Source organism: Salmo salar, chromosome ssa17 (genome assembly GCF_905237065.1).
Source record: "Salmo salar chromosome ssa17, Ssal_v3.1, whole genome shotgun sequence".
NCBI classification, from domain to species: domain Eukaryota; kingdom Metazoa; phylum Chordata; class Actinopteri; order Salmoniformes; family Salmonidae; genus Salmo; species Salmo salar.
Window position 1 is genome coordinate 14,779,896 of NC_059458.1, and position 26,303 is coordinate 14,806,198.

General features: G+C 45.3%; 1 protein-coding gene across 7 annotated transcripts in view; it reads left to right on the plus strand.

Moving 5' to 3' along the window:
• The window catches only part of LOC106575258 (nck-associated protein 5), a 160,628-nt gene that overhangs the window by 4,488 nt on the left and 129,837 nt on the right, over positions 1-26,303 (plus strand). For 5 of the 7 annotated variants that reach the window (XR_006759981.1, XM_014151655.2, XM_014151657.2 and 2 more), the window contains exon 2: positions 3,838-3,946. Coding sequence is in view for 4 of the 7 variants with exons in the window: in XM_014151655.2 (XP_014007130.2) it covers positions 3,838-3,946 (109 nt within the window). In the remaining 3 variants the exon portion in view is untranslated. Of the gene's footprint in view, positions 1-3,837; positions 3,947-16,302; positions 16,582-26,303 lie in introns of those variants that run through there. The other 2 variants (XM_014151656.2, XM_014151662.2) reach the window with 2 other exon arrangements.

The following is a 26,303-nucleotide window of genomic DNA, read 5'->3' on the forward strand; positions in this document are numbered from 1 at the left end:
AGAAAGAGGAGTGGGAGGCCCCCTGTGCACAAGTGAGCAAGAGGACAAGTACATTAGTATCTAGTTTGAGAAACAGACGCCTCACAAGTCCTCAATTGGCAGCTTCATTAAATAGTACCTGCGAAACACCAGTCTCAACGTCAACAGTGCAGAGGCGACCCTGGGATGCTGGCCTTCTTACCCAACCAAGCCGCACTGCTTCTTCCAACCCGGAAGCCAGCCATCAGAGGAAACACCGTACACCTGGCAATCTGGTCAGCATGCACTGCGCCCAGCCCACCACAGGAGTTGCTAGTGCACAATGAGACAAGGATATCCCTGCCGGCCAAACCCTCCCTAACCCAGACGACGCTGGGCCAATTGCGCACCGCCCCATGGGCCTCCCAGTCGTGCCGGCTGCGACAGAGCCTGGGCTCGAACCCAGAATCTCTGGTGGCACAGCTAGCACTGTGATGCAGGGCCTTAGACTACTGCGCCACCCGGGAGGGTGGATCCTACATCTGTTGATGGATCAGTGCATCCACAGAACAATAACCTATCACAGTGCATATATAATTTAAGTGATGTATACCTTATTACAATTGTGTATAAGTGATCATAATGCTATTTTCTTTTCTCATTATCCTCAGCCAGCCAGCCCTCCCTCCGTCTCACCTCTCTAGTCCACCCCTGTGCAACCCCAAATGCACCCCCCTCCCTAGTTTCTCCCTCAGCAGATGTTAAAAAGAGTGGTTTCCCCCTCCATAACCCTCAGAGCCGCCTCCACCTCTACCCTGGCATCTAATTAGGGGTGTACACAAAGACTCCCAGATGTCAGGATTGTCCATGGACCTTTGATTGCATCCATTCCACCCGGCTGACTTGCTGGCTGGCTGACTTACTGTCTTACTGGCTGGGACGAGCGTGTAATATGGCCATAGACGTGTCTCTCTTTGTTGTCACTGTGCCGCCCCCAACAGAAGACTGCTTTTACATAGTGGTAATTAGGTTTGGTGTAAATCATTTAGAGAAAGGAGGGGCTGTTGTGTGTGAGGAGATAGGGAGATGAGGATAGGGAGGTCCCTGTGGGATTATATTTCAGGATGATAGCCTGGGCCAGAGATCATCACAGGCATAATCTGTTCCTAGTATTCTATGGCCTATTTATGCTGCTGAGTTCCCTTGACCAATAAACAGACTGGTGAGACTCCATCAGCTTCTACAGCATATGGGATAGACTGGGTATCAAACCTTGGTCTCAGGACTGTGTTATCCCTCTGAGCTGAAGTCTATAACCAATTCTTCAGGACTATCCCAAATGTGCTAATCACACCAAAAAGGTTACTCATCACACAAGTGTATGTTCGCTGAACCACCTCTCTTACATACGATTATAATATAATAATAAATGCCATTTAGCAGAACCTTCTATCCAAAGCGACTTACAGTCTTGCATGCATACCTATTACATATGGGTGGCCCTAGCGGGAATCGAACCCACGATTCTTGGCATTGTAATTGTATGAAATAATATCCCTGAGCTCCATTGGGGACATTTCCAACCGCTTGGCCTTTTCATTGACGTTACCACGGACCTTTGAATCTGAAGTTTTTGTAAAATATCACGTGACGCATTTACATAGACACATGTTATTGTAGTATTTTCAGTGTTCGGCCGGGGATGTCGAACACTGGTCTACAAACATACGTCCTGCCTCGTGCATTTTCTCTCCTTTGCTTTTGGCCAGTTGCACATATTTCTCTGAACTTGACCATGTCAGAAGCTGTTTATCCAAGATTGAGAGTCATTTGCTTTATTCAACCATTAGTTTTGTCATTGTACGTTATCATGTTTCCCTACCTTTTCCCATTCTCATATCTGACTCCAAATGTGTTTGGTTAAGCTTTACAACCTCCTACCGACCACCTGTTTCTATACAACCTTACAGACCTGCTACACTAGCAGAGTAACTTTAACAGAGCGTGAAATGCCCTCATTCATTTCATTGAAGACTGGGCATAAGCTGCATTAGAGGCTCTCCCTGCTCAGCGTAAATGTATTCTCTGGTTCTATTTTCCTGACTCCCCTCCCCTACCTTCAAGCGAAACGGTGTCATTGCATTTGACTGGTTAATCTATTATGTTTTTCGAGTCAGGGCAGTCAAGTTCAAACGTTAATCCATTTGAATCATTTGCTCTCGATTACCCACAATCCCTATCTGGGCGTCCGCAGGAAGCGTGGGGGCTTTACATCCAGTCTAATCTTTAGAGAGAAGGCACTAACTGAAATGTAATCTTAACATGGAATGAGAATTACAGCTGAACGTAATTTCCTGGCACACATCGGAATCAGACCTGGGTTCAAATACTATTTGAATAATTTCAGCTACTTTGGGCATTTGTTTTAGCCTGCCAGATGGGGCAGGTTTTGTAGTTTTGTGACAATTCTATTGGTTGCTTTGCTCCAGGAAAGCTCAATGGAATCCAGCTAAAGTATTTGAAATGATTTCAAATAGTATTTGAACCCAGGTTTGATTGACGTCAAAACGACTGAATGTAGGGTCATCAGGGAGAGATGAAGAAGAACAGGAACCGTCTGTGGTGGTGGCACAACCAGAGTAAGCCTGCAGGAAGTCCTGTCCTGTCGTTGATCAAGCCCCTTCCTTCCACGTTTAGATGTAACTTTTGGATGTGAGAGATTGACAGTGGATGTAGCGTAGCATTTTGATGTCAGTAGCATACTGACTGACAGGTGTGGTCAAGCCATTGAAGTCTCAGACCGGGTGGAACAGACAAGCCAGAGACAGAGGGCCTTGGGACCAGGGGGATGTGGTTAGAAGACAGTCTGCAAGGCAAGTAAACATGGAATAATTCAGCATTAAAAGAGATTAATTGTAGTCAGTACCCAAAGCTATTTACACAGACTCAAGTGTAATTTGCTGTTGAATCAAAAGAGAGATTTTCTCTTTTGAAGTGACTCATAGAATACGTAACATACCATAATTACACAAGCACGCACGCACGCACGCACGCACGCACGCACGCACGCACACACACACGCACGCACACACACACACACACACACACACACACACACACACACACACACACACACACACACACACACACACACACACACACACACACACACACACAGAATCCATACATTACATACTATACAGCGGTCATGACAGAAGGTCCCTGACCCTTGGCGGTCACTATTCGACCTTTGACCCGGGCGCTTTACTGATGAGGAGGTTCTGTGCTTACTCTGTGGCAGGGCTGAGCGGAGGCACAGAGCTCTTTGTAGAGGAGTAGTATGCGTGAAGTGAAGTGTTTATCTTCTCCCTTAGCCTCCACTGGCCCGGTCGCGCTGGTTCCCAGCTCTGTTTGGAGAAGCCTATGAAAACATGGAGTAGGAGAAGGGAGGGAGGGGGGCAGAAAACATATCAACTCAGGGATGATCAGCAGAGTGAGGCTCTCCCCCTCCCTCTCTCCAACACTTCCGGTTGCTATCAGGTTCGCAGGGCGAGCAGGCGGGCAGCACAACAATAACAGAGCGAGAGAAGCGGTAAGGAAAAATAGAGAGATAGGGCGGGAAGCCAGGAAAGAGGAGGGAGAGATAGAAAGGGTGAGGTAGAGAGAGAAGGAGAGAGAGAGAGAGGGAGCGTGGCGGTGCCGCCTTCTCAGCTTCAAAGACGCAAAATATAACATGGACTCTGAGCTCTACTAACGTACTGCAGCCTCACTACTGATGTACCCAGAACCCAACTGGGAGGACCAAGGGTAGTGTCTCTCCTGTACAAAAGAGTGATCTTTGGCTTCTCCCCTCTTCTCCCCACCCCTCCCCTCCCACAGTGGCTCCCTGGGCCGTGGCGGCAGGCTGCAGTGGAAGAGGAGGACCATGAACAGACACCTGGAGAGGAGGGAGCAGCTGAAGAGACTGTCGCTGGACAGCAGCTTGGTGGTAAGCTAAAGGGGAAAGCTCCTCTCTCTCTGTGTCTCTGTCTCTCTCTGTCTCTCTGTCTCTCTCTGTGTCTCTGTCTCTCTCTGTGTCTCTGTCTCTCTCTGTGTCTGTCTAATTTTCTCTCTCTATATGTCTATCTCTCTCTCTGTGTCTTGCTCTCTCTGTCTCTCTCTCTGGCTCGCTCTGTGTCAAATCAAATCAAATCAAATGTTATTTGTCACATGTGCCGAATACAACAGATGTGGACCTTACTGTGAAATGCTTACTTACAAGGCCTTAACCAACAATGCAGTTCAAGAAATAGAGTTTTACTAAATAGAAATATTTACTAAATAAACAAAAGTAAAAATTAAAAATGAAATAATATACATATAGGGAATATTTATAACACAATAAAATAACAATAACGAGGCTATATACAGGGGGTACCAATTCCGAGTCAATGTGCGGGGGTACAGGTCTCTGTCTCTCTCTGTGTCTCTCTCTGTCTGTGTCTCTCTCTCTCTATGTTCCTTTATGTGTATCTGTTTCTCTCTGTGTCTGTATCTCTCTGTGTCTCCCTCTCTCTGTCTCTTTCGGTGTCTCTGTCTCTCTCTTTGTCTCTCTCTTTGTCTCTGTCTCTGTCTCTCTCTGTCTCTGTCTCTCTCTGTCTCTGTCTCTCTCTTTGTCTCTGTCTCTCTCTTTGTCTCTGTCTCTCTCTGTCTCCGTCTCTCTCTGTGTCTGTCTCTCTCTCTGTGTCTCTTTCTCGCTATGTCCCTTTATGTGTCTCTGTCTCCCTCTGTGTCTCGGTCTCTCTGTGTCTCCGTCTCTCTCTCTATCTCCATGTCTCTTTGTGTCTCCATTTCTCTCTGTGTCTCCGTCTCTCTCTGTGCCTCTGTGTACCTGTCTCTTTCTCTCTCCTTCACTACAGCTCACACAGGTCAGAGAAAAGTACAAACCAGACCTGCGTTCAGAGTGCCAGATGGGCGGGATTTGCAGTTTCACTTTTGGGACTACTCCATTGGTTCCATTGAGGTTAACTCAATCAAGTGCAGCTAAAGTATTTAAAACAAAACAGCTACTACTTGGCTTTGAACCCAGATCTGGTACACTAAACATACCCTGTCAGACGGTTTGAGAAAAAGCAGCCTCCTCTGGCTGTGTTTGTGTCGATGTGATTGACAGGCTTATCTGTCCCCCGGTGTCTAGAGCGACACTCAAGACTGGAGAGTGGAAACTTGTTTTTGTCAGGGTTAACTCAAGGTGAACCCGGTATTAAGTGCTCCTTTGGAATGTCAAGTACAAGCACGTCTGTCTGTGGTGGTAGGTCTCGATTAAGCCCTTCTTTTTGTTTTCACATTGTTCTTTCCAGCATGGTTCCAGCAACTATGGTGGATGTTTAACCAGGCCAGCACAGTACAACCTGCCATAACTTGGCTTGGTTTAGCCCTAGTCTAGGGTGTCCACCCACTCTGCCCAGAGTTGGTTATGAAATTTCACTTCCTTATGTTCTAAAATACATTGGACCACAATATTCTTCATGTTCTGAATCATTCAGTCAGGTCTTTCTTTACTATATCATTAACATTTTATCCAAAATGTCGGATACATCCGACAATAAGCGACGAACTCTGTTGTCAGAGCAGTGTCGCTACTCACAGCAACATGTTGTGGTGGTATTGTGCGGAGTTGGTTCATGACACGAGCTGAATTAAATGTAAAAGGCGTTGAAGATAAAAAAAGCTTGCGGTATGCTCAGTGCTCTGACATTTTCACAGAGATACGCTTGTTTTTCGGAGAAATCTTCAAAAAAAGAACAGGAATTTCCCATTAATATGAAAAGCCATGTACTAAAATATGAAAATACTACATGTCATGTCTCAAAATTGATATCTATCTTACCTCTATATTGTTTTATGTCCTTCGGATTCAAGAAGAAAGATGAGAGTTCAACGGTGAGCCTGTCAGTTTGCCTTAGTTCTCTCACGGCATCCAGCCAAGCTGACGTACTGCTATTTTGCAGATTTTTTTCGGCACTTTTATCATCTGGCCTCCATTGATTTAGTTACCCTTAATCTTGGCCATCCTACAAGGGTAAAAACCCCAATAGCCTTTGATCGGATTACGATAGAGACATGAGGGTTGGCCCATTGGTTTTCCCAGAGGAGTATCTACGCAATTTACATATTTGACCCATTGGTCAAAATATGCATTTTTGATTGGACGTCCTCCCTAGTGGGAACGAGGTTTACGTGTATCAGAAATATGTGACGCAGAAATGATTGGTTTTAAGTCATTTTCATAAGAGAATGAAATCAAAAAGTATCTAATTCACATCTAAGAGGTTGAATAAATGGTGGTCATGAAATTATGCTGAAAAAGGGTTCGCTTTTTCCTTCGCCATGATATGATCATACCCTCGAAGCACTTCAGAGGGACATCACGTGCCTGATTATTGCGCCTTGTTTATGACACCCTATGTGATAACAGGCGGTGCAATTACCGTTTGAAGATTTGGTGATATGGTGTTTATTGCTTTCATTAGACACGTGTTGGCCTGGTTCACTGTCTTAGGCTGATACTGGAGCCATATTAACCATACGCTGTACCATTCAACAATATTTGTCTGTTCATTTAGTCATGCATGCGCTGTCTCTTTCTCTCTCAAGGGACAGCTTGAGCTAGATGCGGTTGTTTTATAGTGGACACATGAATCATATTATGACTATTAGACTTGTAGACTTATAGGCACAATCGCGTCATCTACCGTGCTAGTTCCCAGACATTTCCGTAACACTAACATATGTTGTCTATAGAGCATTATGAGTTATTATGTGTGTACATCTCAAAATTGACGCTGCATTATGACTCATTGTGAGGGTTTGTAATGCATTAAAGATATTGGTGACATAGAAAGTGTTACCGACAGTTCTTATACCAGCTGGAGTATATAGGGGCAGAATGTTGTTCTGTTGCCCTAGGAGAGGAGCAGAAGGAGCCCTGTGATCCTCCACATCACTCCTCACCAGGGCAGGCCAGAGCCAGACATGTCCCATCATAGTGCCACATCCCCTGGGTAACGACTCAGCTCGCTGGCCCCATTCCGCCACTAGCTCCACGCTAGCCCTCAGACATGTCCCATCATAGTGCCACATCCCCTGGGTAACGACTCAGCTCGCTGGCCCCATTCCGCCACTAGCTCCACGCTAGCCCTCCTTCTGCTCCTCTCCTAGGGCAACAGAACAACATTCTGCCCCTATATACTCCAGCTGGTATAAGAACTGTCGGTAACACTTTCTATGTAGGATGTGGCACTATGATGGGACATGTCTGAGGGCTAGCGTGGAGCTAGTGGCGGAATGGGGCCAGCGAGCTGAGTCGTTACCCAGGGGATGTGGCACTATGATGGGACATGTCTGGCTCTGGCCTGCCCTGGTGAGGAGTGATGTGGAGTAGAGGGCTAGCGTGGAGCTAGTGGCGGAATGGGGCCAGCGAGCTGAGTCGTTACCCAGGGGATGTGGCACTATGATGGGACATGTCTGAGGGCTAGCGTGGAGCTAGTGGCGGAATGGGGCCAGCGAGCTGAGTCGTTACCCAGGGGATGTGGCACTATGATGGGACATGTCTGGCTCTGGCCTGCCCTGGTGAGGAGTGATGTGGAGGATCCCAGCTAGGGTCCCAGAGCCCTCGTGGCCCTGGCAGAGAAACTCACTAAAGCCTGTAAACACTCCCTTTCCTGAGAGGATATGAGCTTCCCGATACATTTATTTTCCCAGGCATCTGCGAAAACAAGAAAGGCCATTTCTGACATTCCGTCTGGCGACAGGCCCAGCATTCTTGTTCCAGTTTCCAGCTCGAATCAGAATGTACCTGTATCTGGTCACTGGTTAGACAATGGGTATCTATGAATACAGGCATTTTGTGTAATTGTTCAACACATTGTCCGCCAGTAGATTTGAAAGCATTCTCTTTGTCGGGTCCCTTTGTTGGGATATGCAAAGTACTTTGACAATGTTTGTTAACATGTTTGCCGTTGGTATTTTTGCTGTTACCAATAAGGTTTTGTTAAGATAATAACACATCTAAAGGTTTACATTTGGTGAAATGATATTTAGTTAGAAGTTCCATTGATGCACTTCTTGTTTTTCCCACTGTTGATTGAGATATGTATACCCTTAAAGCATTACCTTGGGGTTCCTGCACAAGACCCACACATCTGCTGTGTAAGGCCAGTAGGCCAAACTTCTCAACCAAGACACATCTCAAAACCTTCTAGAGTCAAAACACCATATCTAAGGAGGAGCTGTGGCTAAATATTGACCTAATCTATTCTTCACTGGATGGATTGCATGACCCCTGGCTCACAAAAAGAGGCATCCATCTCTGTTTTGGGTGATTTATAGGATATATTGAGAGATGGTAGTAACTCGACATATGTTTCATCCACAATGAAGCTTGTGTTTGGGGAAATAGCCAATAGACACATGGACCATTCTGGGTCAAAGCTGTTTGAAAGGTATAGACTGAATCTTTACTGTATTACAAATGACATATGTGACGTACGTATTATGCGTTTCTGTTCATAAGCAACATGTAATTGAAGGATAGTGTTGGTTAAGTTAATCTGCTGGTATAAAGATTCACTACTGTCCAGTGGAATAGTACCTACTGTACATATGAAAGAAGATATTCGGCTTTATTGATCCAATTAACTCCAATAGACTTCATACAGGAAGTCATTTGGGTTTAACCATTTAATAACCCCATGCAGGGTTATGTCTCTAAAGGAAGGGCGTAGGGCGAGCTGTAGCCTAACTAGGGCACTCTCTGCCTTACATTACATAAGAGATCTGTGTTGCTGGGTGGATTCTCTGTGTATATGTATTTTTATCATTTAAAAGTCTGCCTGCTGCAGATGAGACTGCTCTTAGTCATGCAATTATGCAGTGATGCAGTATATTGTATCTGAATGATGCCCTTCTGTGTCTGCTGCCTCTGCCTGCCCACAGCCCAGCGATTAGCCCTAATATAGGTCAGAATCCAGCCCCATCAGAGTCCTCATGCCCTGTCACTTCTCATAGTACATGTTAGTACATGTTAGTACATGTTAGCCATGCGTGCACCATGGATGAGGCCAGTCCTACAATCTGGGATTGGTACATCCATTTGAAATAACTTATGTACCTGCATCATGAGGTTAGGGTGACCGCTTTGTTGTTGTTGTTTGAACTGCAGACTGGCCCTTCAAAGCTACGGGGTGGGTTTCCATTTGTGAAATTGTATAGGTTTTTGTCTATTTGAGTTGCAGAATTCTAGTAACTTTTTCAAAATTCCCAGTTTTCCAGAAAGCCTAGTTGGGATGCAAACTGGGAATTTCGTGAAATGTATCAGCATTTTGGAACTGTCTTTCCGTCTGTGGCATCAGGCCCATGCCGTACGACAATGTATCAGGAAGTATCAAGAGAAGAATGGGTGTGTTGATAAATCAGACATGAAACAACCAATACATCATACGGTCAAACGCATCAACACACCCTAAAGTGAGTAAGCAGCTCAGACTACCGTTCTTTCTGCAACCTCTCCCTATTTCCATCCAATATTGCATTTGATCCGTGCAGCTGTGCATTCATGCTTAGAGATAATTGACAAAAAAAGAACATTGAAAATACTCCACCTGGAGAGGTTAATAGTCAAGTGTTTCACGTTGCTGATTAAACGCTCACTGGTTCGCTGTGAATTGTTGCTGAATAAACAGCATGTGGGAGTACTTTACTGTTTGTCTCTGTGTTGTGTTTCTGGGCAGAGCTGGGTTCACATAGTATTTGTTTTCTTTGAATGTTTAATTGAGCCTTTCTAGAGTGCCGTTTGAGCAGGGTTTGCACCTTGCACTTTTGGTACTATTCCATTGGTTCCATGTGCACCAGGCAAGCTCAGTCAAGTGCAGATGACGTATTTGAAAGGTAACAAATACTATCCGAACCCACGTCTGGTTTCAGGGCAGTTGTCAGGCTCCTGGTTCTGGGGAGCCTTTCCTCATATAATATAGTTGATGTGCTCGTTTTGTTCCATTGTTGTTATCCAGAGCCTACGTGTTGTTTCATAGACCTACTCCACATTGGCTGGAGACAGAGCAATAAAACAATCCAGAAATGGGAGCATATCTCCAAAACAGACAAATTAGTTGGGTTTATGCGTCATTTAAGTGCAAATGAATTGGAAGATAAGCCAGCATGGAGTCTGGTTGGTAAAGCCTGTTTTTTCACCATAGCCATATTACAGTCAGGTACCACAATGCCAAGTAGAGACATATACATAAAACACGGAGCTGGGTAGCAACTACTGTGTACTGGCAGAGACATGCTTGTTAAGGGGATTGGGCTCTTACATTACTATGCAGTCCAATATCACATCTTATGGCTCAAACGACTGTGTGTAACTGAGAGTTACAACAGTGTAGAAATCCAGTGACGAAATCCACTGTGGTCAGAGGCCGGTTCTCACGCTAGACTATGGTAGAACAGCATGTAGAAATCTAAAGGGGATGTCTCCACAGTCCACACACTGTTTGAAGGTGGCTTAGGGTGACTATGACGTGTCAAACAGTCATGATGGAGAGAAGTGATCAGGGTTCTCCACCCCCCCCGTGTGTGTTTTAAATGAACTTCTCCCGGAAGGGGTGCCCCAACCTCCCAGCCTCTTTCTCCATGAAAGCCTCTCTTAGTTGCAGGGACATACCGCTCATACCTGGCGCGACCCACAGGAGTATCTGTGTGGTGTGGGAACCAGGCAGAACGCGGGGCCACTCTGGCTCTTACTCTGGCTGAGAGCTAAAGGGTTGTAAAGAGGTTTACCCCCAACCTCTTGTCTCATGGGAACTGCCTTGGTGGAGTTGGCTCTCATGGGGCTAGAGACAAATGATTACAGCCTTGGATGTTGGATCACGATTCCCCAGAGCTGAGTTCCAACCAAGTGGTATCCCCCATAATCACCTTATCCTGTGGGTAAGAGTAGTCAGGCGCTCGGCCTCCTGTTTGCTCATAAAACCGGTTTAATCGCTACCGTGGTCGTTTTGATGGTGCTACTGGCCACTCGTCTAGTTTTCCGACCTTAATGAGATTCGTCTAGCCCCTGAGACATAATGAAACTTTCCTCTAGTTTTATTTCCTGCAATTATGAATTCCATATGGACTTGTTAATCACATTCTGTATAACATCTATTTGGTATTTAATACACATATTAGATTATATTTCCTACTCACAACATGTCTGGGAAAACATGGTATAATGAAATCGTTCTAGGGAACGATACCTTGTTGGGCGTTTGAGACATCATACTATATCTCATGATTTTCAAGTTGATTAGCCCATACAAACATGACATGTGGATACAGCTACAGTAGACAAAGCAATGAGTGGCATTGCTCTTCACTAAAGCATTCCACTTTAACTAATTGTAAGAGCCACATGTGACTGTATACTGTAGGTTTGTGGAGAACCCTGGCCTGCTATTTGTTGCTTGCGTTTCTGGTAAATGATCTCTAATAAATAGGCAAGCAATCCATGAGCAGTAACAGTTATTTTTCTGCGTTCGCTCTGGTAGATGATGAGGAAAACATTTCAGTTGACCTGTTTATGTTCTGCTAGGCAGGAGAACTCTCTCTTTTTCTCTTTTTCTTTTTCTCCTCTCTCTCTTTCTCTCTCTCTCTCTCTCTCTCCTGCTGCTGCTATGTTCTAATGTTTGCTGAATTCTCTGACCCGTGTCGTAAGTTATCTGTGTTACACATGCCTCAGTAATGATCCTGAAAACCACTATTTCTCCACTAAATGTAGAGTTCTGTCGCTGTCAAACCTCTTATTTAACCATCCATGAGACTATCGGTTATTATGTCGGCGAAATCAAAGACAAGATGCATTCAAAGGGACAAAATAGGCCTCTCAGTCTCTGTAGGTCAACCACTAGAGTTGGTTTGGGATTTGGGACGTTGGAGAAGAGAAGTTACATCTTTGTAAAGAGGACACTGAGTTTGTCCTCTCCTCGGTAGCTTCGAAGCTACAGTACCGAGGAAAAAAAGAGCCAAGAGCCCAGCATGTGTAATTGAACATCAGTTCCCCCCCCCATTCTATAAGATGGCCCTTTGTTGCCCTGTTGAGTCAAGAGGGCCTCCAATTATGGGACTTTCTCTTCTTTACCCATCATGCCCTAGATGAAAGTGGTTGCGTGGCCGCGTGCATATTCAAACATTGGTGCACACAACACCGTGCTAAAACACACACACACACACACACACACACACACACACACACACACACACACACACACACACACACACACACACACACACACACACACACACACACACACACACACACATCTATTCTCTGTGTCACTCTTCCTGAAAGAGCCAAGAGCCCAGGGAACAGGATAGCCGTTCACAGCTATTTGTTTTAAAGGCCCGAGGGACTCAACTATTTTTAGGTTTAACCACAGGCTGAAAGAAACTGCTCTACTATAATCAATGTCTTCAGATTCAGGCCCATTGTATTCCCAATGGGCAGCTGAAGATGATGACACGGCAATAGGATAGAAATAGAGTGACTAGTAATTATATTTCTATGGGCATTTTTTTTCAAAATCTTAGTGCACCACGTTAACGTAAAACAATGAACTACCCCAGTCAACTAACTGGTAGAAACAATAGAAACGTGTGAATCCTCTTCCCTGTGATTCCCTGTGTGAAAAGCCAAACGTGCAGATAATCATTGTCCTACTAGGAAGTGGTCCATCCTGGCAGTCGACATTGCTGCATGTGTTTTGTCCGTAGCTGTTAACCACGCCCACATGGAAATGGCAGTGCTGTGTCTTTGGGGGTTTATTATTATTATTATGGTGTGTGGAGCTGTGGATCACTGATCCAAGATCAGGGCTTATTGGCAGAGTGTAGTTCAGGGGCCTGGGAGTGAATGAGGCAGAGATTGGCAGAGGGGCAGCTAACAGGATTGAATGTGGCGGATTAGAGCCTGGGCCTTGGGGGAGTGGTGAAGGGTGGAGGGGCCTCCACACTGCATCTGTCAGTGAGGGGAAGAGGGGATGCCCACCCTTTCAACATGCAGCTGGGACTAGCAGGGATCGAGGGAGGCCAGACTGCCCTGCCCAGGAACACTGAACTAGGGAAGGGCAACAGAGAGGGAGACCGGCTGGGTGGGTGTGAGGGTGAAATCACATCCTTATCAGTCTCCAAACCAAGTTATGACCTGTAGTCTGTGAACTCTCTCAGTCCCAAATGTTCAGGATTCATTAACCACACCCCATCTGGAGATTTGGATGGACTGATTGATTTATTGATCGCAGAAGATTTAAAGGTACAGTCAGGAATATCTTTATTTAACTAGGCAAGTCAGTTAAGAAAAACAAATTCTTACTTCAATGACGGCCTAGGAACAGTGGGTTAACTGTCTGTTCAGGGGCAGAACGACAGATTTGTACCTTGTCAGCTCAGGGATTTGAACTTGCAACCTTTCAGTTACTAGTCCAACACTCTAACCACTAGGCTACCCTGCCGCCCCGGATATGACATCATCATGCACAGCAGGGCAACTTCCTGCTCACAGAAATTGACAACAACATCAATCTGTCAAGACTGCCACTATTAGCCTCCATCCAATATGTCAGTATGCCTCAAGGGAGGGCTCAAATTGTCAGATATGAATTTTGTTTTTGTTGATTTCTGCATGCAGGAAGTTGCCCCGCTGAGCATGCGATGATCTTTCTAAATCTACGTTTAAAAATGTATACTTTTCTGAAGAACACAATGAGGTAATTCCCTTTCGACAAATCCCTAGAGGGGTTTCATGTTTTACGAGAAGACTACTGTTTAAATACACCCTGGCTTGGTGTATAGCGCAAGTTCTGGAAGGATCTACTTTCCATAAATAATTTCCCCTCAGTCCAGGAAATATCTACATTTTCCGACATTAGCCCGACTACTGAGTAAATAAATGCAAAAGCCACTTGAAAACACTGAAGGAACCAGTCTTCGTTTGGTTTAGTTTGACAGATACTGTTTTTATTATATTGTCAGAATGATTTTGGTTTTAACTGATGTGGTAGACATCGGAGAAGAATTTGAGGGGCCATTGTTTGAGTACAGAATATTGTGAAAGCTATTAGGGTGTGAATGGGGAAACAGTGTCATGTGTCTGTCGACATACCTTACTGGTTTGGCCTGTAGTGTGAGAGACTTTCAGGTGTCCCAGAGAAGATGAGAAGAACTTCCATGCACCTGTAACGGCTCTTGTTGGTGGTAGGATGAGTAGACCAAAGTGCAGTGTGGAAAGTGTTCATGATTCTTTTATTCACAAAACACTAAAACAAAATACCAAAAGGTCTTCGCTGGAGGCTCCGTGCCACGGATCTTCGCTGGAGGCTCCGTGCCACGGATCATCGCTGGAGGCTCCGTGCCACGGATCATCGCTGGAGGCTCCGTGCCACGGATCATCGCTGGAGGCTCCGTGCCACGGATCATCGCTGGAGGCTCCGTGCCACCGATCATCGCTGGAGGCTCCGTGCCACGGATCATCGCTGCAGGCTCCGGGCCACGGATCATCGCTGCAGGCTCCGGGCCATGGATCATCTCTGCAGGCTCCGGGCCATGGATCATCACTGCAGGCTCCGTGCCATGGATCATCACTGGAGGCTTGGTGCGTGGAGCCAGCACAGGGCGTACCAGCCTGGGGAGACGCACTGGAGGCTGGGTGCGTGGTGCAGGCACAGAGCGTACCAGGCTGGAGAGACATACTGGAGGCCGGGTGCATGGATCAGGCACAGGGTGTACCAGGCTGGAGAGACGCACAGGAGGCCGGATGCGCAGAGCAGGCACAGGATATACTGGGCCGTGGAGGCGCACTGGAGGTCTGGAGCGTAGAGCTGGCACAACCCGTCCTGGCTGGATGCTCACTTTAGCCCGGCAAGTGCGGGGGGCAGCACAGCACGCACTGGGCTGTGAAGGCATACTGGCGACACAGTGCGTGGAGCCGGCGCAGGATATCCTGGACCGAGGAGGCGTACTGGAGACCAGGAGCGCTGAGCCGGGACCACCCGTCCTGGCTGAATGCCCACTCTAGCCCGGCAAATGCGGGGAGCCGGCAACGAGCGCACCGGGCTGTGAATGCACACTGGAGATACAGTGCGCATCATCGCACAACACGGTGCCTGACCGGTCACACGCTCCCCACGGTATGCACGGGGAGTTGGCTCAGGTCTAAACCCTGACTCCGCCAATCTCCCCGTGTGTCCCCCCAAAAATGTTGGGGGGAGCTACCTCTCGGGCTTCCGTTGTTGTTCTAATTCCTCGTATCGTCGCCGTTCCTCTCTTGCTGCCTCCATCTCCTCCCTTGGACGGCGATACTCTCCAGTCCGCATCCAGGGCCCTTCTCCATTCAGGATTTCCTCCCATGTCCACTCATCCTGGCCACACTGCTTGGTCCGTTTTTGGTGGGATCTTCTGTAACGGCTCTCGTTGGTGGTAGGAAGAGTAGACCAAAGCGCAGCGTGGAAAGTGTTCATGATTCTTTTATTTACAAAATGCTAAAACAAAATACCAAAAGGCGAAAATGAAAGCGCACAGTTCTGTCAGGCACAAACACTAAACAGAAAACAAGATCCCACAAAACCCAAAAGGAAAATGACAACGTATATATGATCCCCAATCAGAGACAACGATAGACAGCTGCCTCTGATTGGGAACCACATTCGGCCAAAAACAAAGAGATAGAAAACATAGACTTTCCCACCAGAGTCACACCCTGACCTAACCAAACATAGAGAATAATAAGGATCTCTAAGGTCAGGGCATGACGGCACCTGGCGACCCCTTGTAAAGAAAATTAAAAAAGTTAGGTTGGTCATTGAACAATATAGGAATTTTTACCAAACAAGTTATATGTTGGTTATTGAGCAATAGGAGTAAAAAAAATGTGCATGTATTTTGGCATCATCTTACAATTTTATTGTAAATTCAATTTACAGGTGTCTCATCCTGTAGTAGAACTACCGATATTACTTTCAATTAATTTACTTGAAGCTTATTGTTAGAAACTGAATTGTCAAAGTTGAAGTAGTTTATGCAATTGATTACATAATTAAAAGGTGACTAAAGCTGTGATGCAATCCAACGAAATGTAGACTATGTGTGATTCATTATGCATCATCAACACATGATGAGAAAACGATTAGTCACCTAGATTAGATTTACGGATACGACAGGCCCTTTGATGTACAATTACAACAGAGCGCACCCTAACCTGCTCAACAACTATAAAGACATTCTGTCATAAATGCCTCTAAGAGGCTTGGCCTCTTGGGGTGAAGTTTCGCCTAAGTACAGATCAAGTAGGATCAGTTTCCCCTCCTCCGATCCTAACCTTAACCATTTGTGGGGGAAATGCAAAACGGACTCAAGATCAGTATCGAGGGGTAACTTCACTCTACTCCAAGTGGCTTGCCCAGGCACCTGATGTGACATGTTTGTAATCTTTAGTGTGAGCTGTGATGTCATTTTCCACTCACTATAATACCTAGAGGACTGGGACCTGGAGGTGGAGGTGGAACTCAACTCTCTTCCTTTTGACTCTTCTGGAAGAAAACCTGTGAAAAATAGGTCAGTGTTACAGAACATCTTGGTTGCTTTTGTCTATTTGAAATAGGGATAAAAAAAGGACAAATTCTCAAGTTTTCCAGAAATCTCAGTTGGGGGGATTCCTGGATCTCCTGCTCATACCCCCCTAAATACAGAAATCTTCCAACTGGGATTTCTGGAAAATCTGTGGAATTACCTGCATTTTGCAACCCAAAGGAAAACGATGTAGTATGTGAATATGTTAAATTATGCTATCTTCTGATTGTCCTTAGATCTAATGATACTATCTACACTTAAAAACCTATGTATTTTACTGTGGTGATACGTGAATAACCTCACCATAATGCATTATAAGTTGGGCTGCGATGATCCCAGTATCGCAATATTCATTAGTATCGTGGGAAGGAAACAAAACACAAAGTGGATTTAACTTCTTTAGGAAAACAGACCCTTTGTTGTAAACAAACAACATTATGACGTCATCCAGAGTCACATTTATTTATTTTCCGAGCTACAGCACACAATATTTTACATACAGCGGGTTTTTAAAGGACCGAAGAGTTTGGGCTGCTTCTTGTTTTCATTTTATGCCATGGAAGAAATATTGGCATACTGGTATCATCCCGGCCCTAATTATAAGTGCATTTATCATGCACATATTCATAGAAAGTGCTACTGTAAATATCTGTGGCCACCGTAATTGTCATTGCTCGACTGAGACTTCCTCTCTACTCTCTCTGTGTGCTGCAGCGAGTGTCAGTAGGTTTTTACCTTTCCATTTGCACTGCTTAACTGTGAGACCGACTAGTTCTGACTGACTAGGAGAATCTTCTGGAGACGAATGTCAGTGAGCCCTTACATTGGTCGTGGCTCTCTTGCTCTGCCAGTCGGCTCTCCTCGCCTCCACGATGCTCATTTCAACCTCCTGCTGCTGTAAACACACAGGAGAAGCCACTGCTCAGTAGACAGATGGAGCGGCAGAGAGCTGAGAGATAGGAGGAGAGGGTTTGGGGGTTTCAGGAGGGCTAGTCTGTTGATGTGTTGGATGTCCTTGCTCACACACACCCTGACAGGGCATCGATGTCCTCGGGACCTTATCAAACGAAATCGACGGCTCTTTCTTGTGACCAGCCTGGACAAGACACACACACACACACCCACGCAAGCAAGCACCCACACACACAATGCCACACTCCAACAACGGCGGCAGAAACCAGGGGATCCTGAACAGGTGATTTAATCCAACTTGACAAACGAGTTAAATATTGACAAGCAGCAGAAGAGCGTATGTGCTGCTGTGCCTAGGAGGAGGAGAGGATGAGGAGAGGAAGAGCTGTGTGCCGCCAAGGAAGGACAGAGGGAATACAGGGCTTCCTGCATCATCATTTCGGATTCCGGCATCACATTCGCCACAGGTGTGGCAAGCGTTTTGGAAGGGAGGCACGTCAAGAAGACAGCGAGAGGGAGAGGGACCGGAGAGAGAGAAACAGTACAGGGTACACCGAAGGAACAGTATGAGTCAACTCAGGGACCATGCCGTCGTGTCCATATGCGGAAGGATATGCAACATCCCTCTGCTTCAACTGCTGGTGGTGAGTTCACCATCCGTCCTCTCTGGCTGTGGGATTCAGCAGTCAGTCAGTGTGGTGTCTATAGTGGAAGTGGGGCCGGCTGGGTGTTAATCATGCTAGACCTGGCCTCCGGACCGTCATGGCTGCAGCAGACAGGGCGACAGGAACTGCCCTGGGCAGATATTACAGCACATGGAGGGGGGAACATATATGTGGTTCAGAAAAAAGATGAATGGCCTCCATTGAGAATAATGCGAATAAAAAAATATATAAATGTAGGGGGTAGATCAGCTTTCAAATACCCCATATATATTTTTTTGTGAATATATATATATATATATTATATATTTTTGTCTTTACTATTTTCCCCTAACCCTACCACCCCTCCCCTAATTGGAGTAAACTAATGGACAACAACACTTAGGCTTCTACTTCCTGCTTATACTGTACATACTATATACATTTTATGGACACGGCATAATTTACATTAGTTATCTTTTGTTAGTCCCATCCTTCAGTTACCCTCAATAATGTGATTGTTAGTGTTGCTGTGTTGTACTATGTAGGTCGTTGACCTGCCAACTGCTGCTAACTGCCAACAACCACTAATTGCCGAGGGGATCGAGCATGCTCTATCTGTCTAGTGTCTCCAGACAATTTGGATTGAGGGATGTGCCTGCCATATGTACCTCTGTATGGAAGTGATTCACTGTGGGACGACATGGTGCCACATATCGCAATTTATTACTATGGCTTCCTTTTGTGTTCTATGGCTTCCTTGTGTGTTCTATGGCTTCCTTGTGTGTTCTATGGCTTCCTTGTGTGCTATCTGTCTATGTGTAAGTGGATTTTCCGATGTGTGGCAGTGGCCAAATCTAAAAATGTCTCTACCAGGAATAGGATGGAGGGGAATGGGATTCATATGTGACAGGGGGTTTCAACTCTATAGTGAGAAGACTTTGAGATCTCCCCCGGATGGACAGCAGACAGGGATAGAGACTAGATTTGTGTTTCTGTGGAAAACATATACAGCTCTTAGAGTTATAATGGGAGAGAGGGAGGGAGAGTGCGCAATAGAGCGAGAGACCGAGAGGGAGAGGGAGAGAGACAAAGAAATGGAGAGAGGAACAGAGAGACAGAGAGAGAATCGAGAGAGAGAGAGAGAGAGAGAGAGAGAGAGAGAGAGAGCAAATCCTCCACTCTTCTGGGTAGGAATCCTCTCCTTCTCTTCTCCTCTGTGGCTTTGTGTTCGGGGCAAAGCTCCCAGACACAGCACTCCAACTGAATTATTTACCCAAAAGTGTGCTTATATGGAGCCAAGGGTCCTCGTGCTCCACTGTGACTAGGAACCTATTAAACCAGACAAATCACTCCATATACCCTTTGTCTAACTACATTACCAGAAGCTGTGTTATGATTAATCACCCGTAAAGGAGGGAAACACACTATGAGGTGCTGGAGAGAGTTTTGATGCATGGTTACACGTTTCCATCTTATTTCACGTGTGTGTGTGTGTGTGTGTGTGTGTGTGTGTGTGTGTGTGTGTGTGTGTGTGTGTGTGTGTGTGTGTGTGTGTGTGTGTGTGTGTGTGTGTGTGTGTGTGTCGTACCATTATTGTATATTGTGTGGAGAAAATTAATTCTGTGTTGATGGAAATACTGTATGTCTCTTGACTGAAAGATAATAACTAATGTTGTCAACTGGTTACAGGTTTTGAATTAGGTGAGGGATGCTTTGATTATTGTGTCGTCGTATTTTTTGGGGTTCTGGATTTGCTGTTGGCTTATGCGGTAGGGGACAAATTCAGATTTATGCAATTTAAGCTTTTCCTGCTCACACCTTTCCTACGCACTTGTCAGTAGTTGGTATTCAGACTTACCTTATGCAGGTGCGTAGTGGGATTTGCAGGTGTGATTTGCAGGCGAAATATACTCTCACAATCTAGTTGGCCCTCCAAGTGAAATAGATTTTCATTCATTTCATTTCACAGTGACTCAAGAGCGAGAAGGTTATCTAAATCTTCATGTGTTTCCTGGATTCCACACATGCTCTTTTTTGGGGGGTTATAAAAAAGAAATCAGATGTTAGTCACAGTGACTGAATAGTGAGAAGGTTATCCACCTATCTTCCCCATCATCACATATTTTCTTCATTCCAAAAATTCTGTCCGTTTCCTTTTTTTGGGGGGGAATTGAAAAAAAGCAATGTCAGTCTTTTTTGCTCGTTTCCTGTCTCCACGGCTGCAAGTTGCATGCGGAAACGAGCCGTCTGCTTCACATATCCATATGCTAATATCAACCCTGGCTCCAGCTGCAACCTGGAGCAGCCTGCCTCGTCCCCAGGACAGCCATGAGGGGAGAGCCATGAAAAGGAAGCGGGAGATGATTAATTAACTCTGCCTTCGTTTGATGCTGCCTGCCTTATTGACTTTCAACAGGGTCTGTGAGCGTTTGCTTTCGCCCCCCCCCCCCGCCAAAAAATAATCCCCTCGAAAAAAATTAAGGTCAGATTATTCATGCAGTGGTGGAAAAGCAAAAGGTTGGAGTGGAAACTGGAAACTGCTGGTTCTGTTGTTACGGATACTGAGGTGTTTTTTTATAGGTCATTTCATGGCTACTGTATGTGTAGGGTTAGTCATGTAAAGAGTAAGCTCCACTGTGGGAGTTCTTGTTTCATCTCTCTAGCTTGAAGAAGCTACTGTTAATACAATTTATACTGTATTTCATTCTAAATATGTACTGTTATAGATGGTCGAGAACCAATAGCATTGCAGGCTGGACATTGAATATTAATATCTGAGGTTTCACACTCTATTACACCTCTAATGATCTTTAATCTGTGCTATCATAGTCCAAGTAAGGATAAAGTAGTACTGTATAGGCCTTTGATAAGCTTCACTCATACATAACAAAGTAATGTATTCAAACCCATGCCGATTAACCAAACAGCATAGATTATAGAGGCAAACAGCATCAGTTGTGTTGACATTAGTGACAGCTGATCCAGCTGGTTCCCTGGTCATGTATGTTTTTACATTTATGACCACATCTGAGAACGTAGTTTCAGCCTATAATGAGGCTCTCGCTACAGGACAACACAATGCAACGCTGCCCCTGGGGGAGAGCACACAGCCTGGGGCTCAGCCTCTCTCTCTCGGTCTCTCTCTCTCTCTCTCTCTCTTTCGCTCTCTCTCTCTCTCGCTCTCTCTCTCTCTCTCTCTGCTTCTCTCTCTCTCTCTCTCTCTCTCTTGCTCTCTCTCTCTCTCTCTCTCTCTCTCTCTCTCTCTCTCTCTCTCTCTCTCTCTCTCTCTCTCTCTCTCTTTCTCTCCGGCACACAAAAGATCACCTGCCTCCACGCTCTCAGTCCCGGGGGCCAGGGTCCAAGGGGGGCGTCCCACAGGCCATTGTGAATGTCTCTAAACTCATGTATCACCAGCCCCTATTAGCTGCTATAATGATCCTCTCCGGGGCCATTTCCCCCACCACTTGATGTTAGATTAGCCTTCCAGTTCAAATCTTTTTTTCTTACCAAAGCTGGTACTCCTCAGTGTGTGTCCTCTTGACTCAGTCTGGCTGGGCCACTGTTCTGTTTTTAGTTTGGACTGTGTGTGTGTGTGTGTGTGTGTGTGTGTGTGTGTGTGTGTGTGTGTGTGTGTGTGTGTGTGTGTGTGTGTGTGTGTGGGGCTGGGGGGGATTATGCTGACAAGGTTGTTTGCAGTAGCATTTACAATTTCAGAACAGAAAAGCAAAGCAGTGCTGTGTCTCTTCTAAAATGGGTATGATTCCACCTGACATTTGATCCAACAAACAGCCATAGATGTTTCTCTTCCAACAAGGTAATTCAGTTGGATATCTCTCCTGAACCTCCAGCAGTTGGATTTCTATTTTGCCCGTATTCCATTTCAAAAGAAAGTATTGCCACAAATAACAACCCAGGGATCTGTCTTGCCTCAAAGTAAGTACTGCGTCATACTGAACTGCATCATATTATATTAAGGGATTTTCTTTCTGACATAGCTAATGTGGTCTGTCAGAAGCAGTTGCGGCTGAGGAAAGCCTGGTTTTCTGCCATTGAATTCTGGGTGAAGAGAAGTGCGGCCACCCTTGGGTGCCCGCTGTTCTTTTCACATCAGATTTTTACCAATGAGGATGCGATGACCTCTATGCCCCACCCACTATTTTGAAGAGTTGGAAGAGGCGGGTGGGTGGGTGGAGTTCAATGAGTCATTTTCTCAAGAGTTCGTAAGACAGTGTCATAGAGAGCAACAGTTTTCTCTCCCATAGAACTGGGTGTCATTGTTCCATAACTCTTGTTTCCTCTCTAATCAAATTATTTTTTCTCCATTTTGTGGTTTGGGAAGTCAAGTAGAGTGCTTTTCCCAAGTGGGAGGTTTTTTTCAAGTGGGAACCAATCGCGTAGCAGGAGACACTTGCCCATGTTATATTCTCATGGTTATAAACAACATATTTAAAACCCCGTCATGCTCGTATAGCTACTCCAAAATAGCATAGCAATATACAGTGTCATTATGAAGTTGAGCGTCAGAGAAAGCTATCATTATATGTTTTATTACATAGGACTCATCATAATACGTTATGATGGAAGGGCGGTTTAAGCCCTAGGGAGGCTGTATTCACAGTACTGACCGTAATGCTGATGTTGATCAATGGTGTTGTACGCAAACCAATTCCCACATAAACCATGTAGGTCCATTATTCTAATGATCTGATCATACAGAGAGTAGAAGAACAGTCCCTCACCACTACCTCAGGTTAGGAGCATTTGTCTTGATATGGCAATTCATTGGTTGGACCACCACCATCCATTCAGCCTATTGAGTCTTAGTCACTTCCTAAAGAGGCAATATTATCTATCTACTATTCATGTGTCCATAACTCATGTTTATGGTGATGGGCTAGTGGCACTCAATAATTCCCTCAACCTCCTCATGATGGTGGACATAAATATAATGGGGGACGTCCAGCCCATCAGGTGAATGAACGTAGTTTCTCTTCGGGCCCCCCTTTTGACCCCAGGGCCAATTGTCCACAGTGTCAACCGGTCAATGACTGGCCTTTGTGTGTGTGGCCGGCGGCTGCAGCAGCAGTGGTCACCAGGGCCTAGGGGCCATTGTAAAAAATAGATAGATAGATAGATTGTCACACTCTTCTTCGTCTGAAGATATAGAGAAATCATCGTCGGAGAAAGTGGACCAATACGCAGCGGGGTTATGTGTACTCATCTTCTTTTTATTATGGATAAGAAGGTAAACCGAAAACAAAACACGTACACAGGACAAACACAACGACGACTAACAATAAACACAACGAAGACTAACATGCTTGTAAGGCACAAAGCTATACACAGCAATTCATCTCCCACAACTCACAAACCCAAACACATACCTATATATAGGACTCTCAATCAGAGGCAACTAGAAACACCTGCCTCCAATTGAGAGTCCAACACCCAAACCTAAACATAGAAAACTGAACTAGACAGAACGTAGAAATACAAACCTAGAACATATCCAAAACCCAGAACTAACAAACCAAACACCCTAATTAACAACCAACCACCCCGAACTACATAAAACAAATACCCTCTGCCACGTCCTGACCAAACTACAATTACAAATAATCCCTAATATTGGTCAGGACGTGGCATACAGATAGATAGATAGATAGGGTCAGCGGGCTATCAAGCTGTGCTCTAACCCCCATCTGGTCCCAGCAGCTGGTAAGCATACTGAGGGTTTGGTGGTTAGTTGGTTAGATGTTTGTTATTAGGAGAACTGGGTATGTAGGCTACTGTAGCATGGTACAAGCACATTATATCTCCTTGGGTCACCACTCACCACCACCATCAGACACCTCATTGTAGTAATCCATGCTGTTGTGGAAGTCAATTATCTTTGATTCTAATTATCATGCCTGTAGTGTATTTAAAAAAGACGTTTCTTACCATATACTTTATAGCCTACATACAGGGAGGACGTTTCTGTCTATTCCATTTGAACCTGTAGGTACTCCGTCCCTCCCACAGACCTTTGAGGTAAAGCTGTATTAGTGAGTATTACAGTGAGTCAGGGAGACTCTTGGCTGAGTTGAGTCAGCTGAATTAGTCTCCTCCTGAGGCAGAACAGAGTTAGTGGGAGTCAGGCTGCATCCCAAATGACACCCTGTTCCCCATATAGTGCATTACTTTTGACTAGAACCCTATGAGCCCTGGTCAAAAGTAATCCACTATATAGGGATAAGTGTGACATTTGGAAGGCAGACACAGGGAGACTCTTGGCTGAGTTGAGCTAGCTGAATTAGTGCATTATTATTGACCTAGTTCCCTGTTGCTCTCCTCTCGTGGCTCCAGACAGAATAAGAGGAGCTTGGGAAGCATTCTCTTCAAGTCTCAGGATACATTTCTTCTAAATGAACCTTTATGTGTGAACGCTCAAGGTAAATCTACTCTGAAATGGCTTTGACAGGTGAACGCTCAGGGTAAATCTACTCTGAAATGGCTTTGGCAGGTGAACACTCAGGGTAAATCTACTCTGAAATGGCTTTGGCAGTGAAAGCTCTCGCGTTTTTAGTTTTGTGAAGTCAGAGCGGGTGTATTGTCAATGCAGAGGGTGAAGAAATAGATGCATCATATCAGGTTTCAGGTAAGACCCAACTGCAGACTGTGTAGAAGTAACAATGTTTATTGTAACCACAGTGGCAGGCAAACGACAGGTCAAGGCAAGCAGGGGTCGATAAACCAGAGTAGAGGCCAAGGTACAGGGTGACAGGCAAGCCCAGGGTCAGGTAGAGGTCGGTAATCCAGAGGTGGAGCAAGGTACAGGGCGACAGGCAAGCTCAGGGACAGGCAGAGTGGTCAGGCGGGCGGGTACAGGGTCAGGACAGGCAAGGGTCAAAAACCAGGAGGACGAGAAAAATAGAGACTGAGAAAAACCAGGAGCTGAGACAAAACACTGGTCGTCTTGAACAAACAAGACGAATTGGGACAGACAGACAGATAACACAGGTATAAATACCCAGAGGATAAGCAGGGAAGATGGGCGACACCTGGAGGGGGGTGGAGACAAGCACAAGGACAGGTGAAACAGATCTGGGCTTGACACATCAACTGTATCAGTGCAGAAAAGGCAGTTGTGGTCTTCCTGGATGTGTTTTCACTGTTCAATTAAGCATCTCTATGTGTAAAATCTTTAAAAACTATCAATGAAATATCATGCTAGCAATAATGTTGGATGTGTTTATGTGCGTTCGTCAGGTGTACCCAGTACATTATGTGTTTAAAATGGGCAAATATAATCAATTTTCAGTTGTCTCTTTCCTTTGGTTATCTTCCAAACCATTCATAGAAGTACATAACTATTCATGTATAAACTATGAGGTGCAATGGATGCCCTCTAGTCAGTTCTATGCAATGAATAGCAAAAGTCATTGTAAATAAATTGCTGGTCATTGGACATGTGACCTGTAAGGGGACAATGCAGAAGGCTCTTGTGCTCTCTGCATTATGTGATGGTGAGTGGATGAATAGCTCTTGTAAGGTAATGCTTTCAGTGCAGAGGGCGCACCATTGTATACCTCAGAGAGTGAGCTGATTTAACTTGAATCACTCTAGTCGGTCTAAAGAATGGACCTATGGTAAAGGCTCTCCCGGGGGGGAGGGGGGGGGGCACCCCTAGATAAAGAGGGTTAGCTAAGTAAAGAAATAATAACGACAGAATCGCATTTGTTATCGTAGGAGCAAATAGCTGGCCAAACCGAAGGAAGTTCAACTCCCGCTGTTTGACATTTTCCCACAGTAGCCAAAGTATCACTGGAGATCAGAGGTTGAAAGATGAGGACGTCTTGAAAAAGAGAAAATAACACAAATAAACAAAATGTGCAGTTTTAAATCCGTTGTGTGACAGCCGAGAAGATACTGTCACGTTCTTGAAAATGATCGGACCAAGGCGCAGCGTGAGTATAGTTCCACATATTTATTTAAGTGAAACTTACAAAGACCGTGAGGACGTAGTGCCCAAACACACTAACAATCAATCAGTATCCCACAAAACACAGGTGGGGAAATAGCTACCTAAATATGATCCCCAATCAGAGGCAACGATAAACAGCTGCCTCTAATTGGGAACCATATTAGCACCAACATAGAAATAGACAT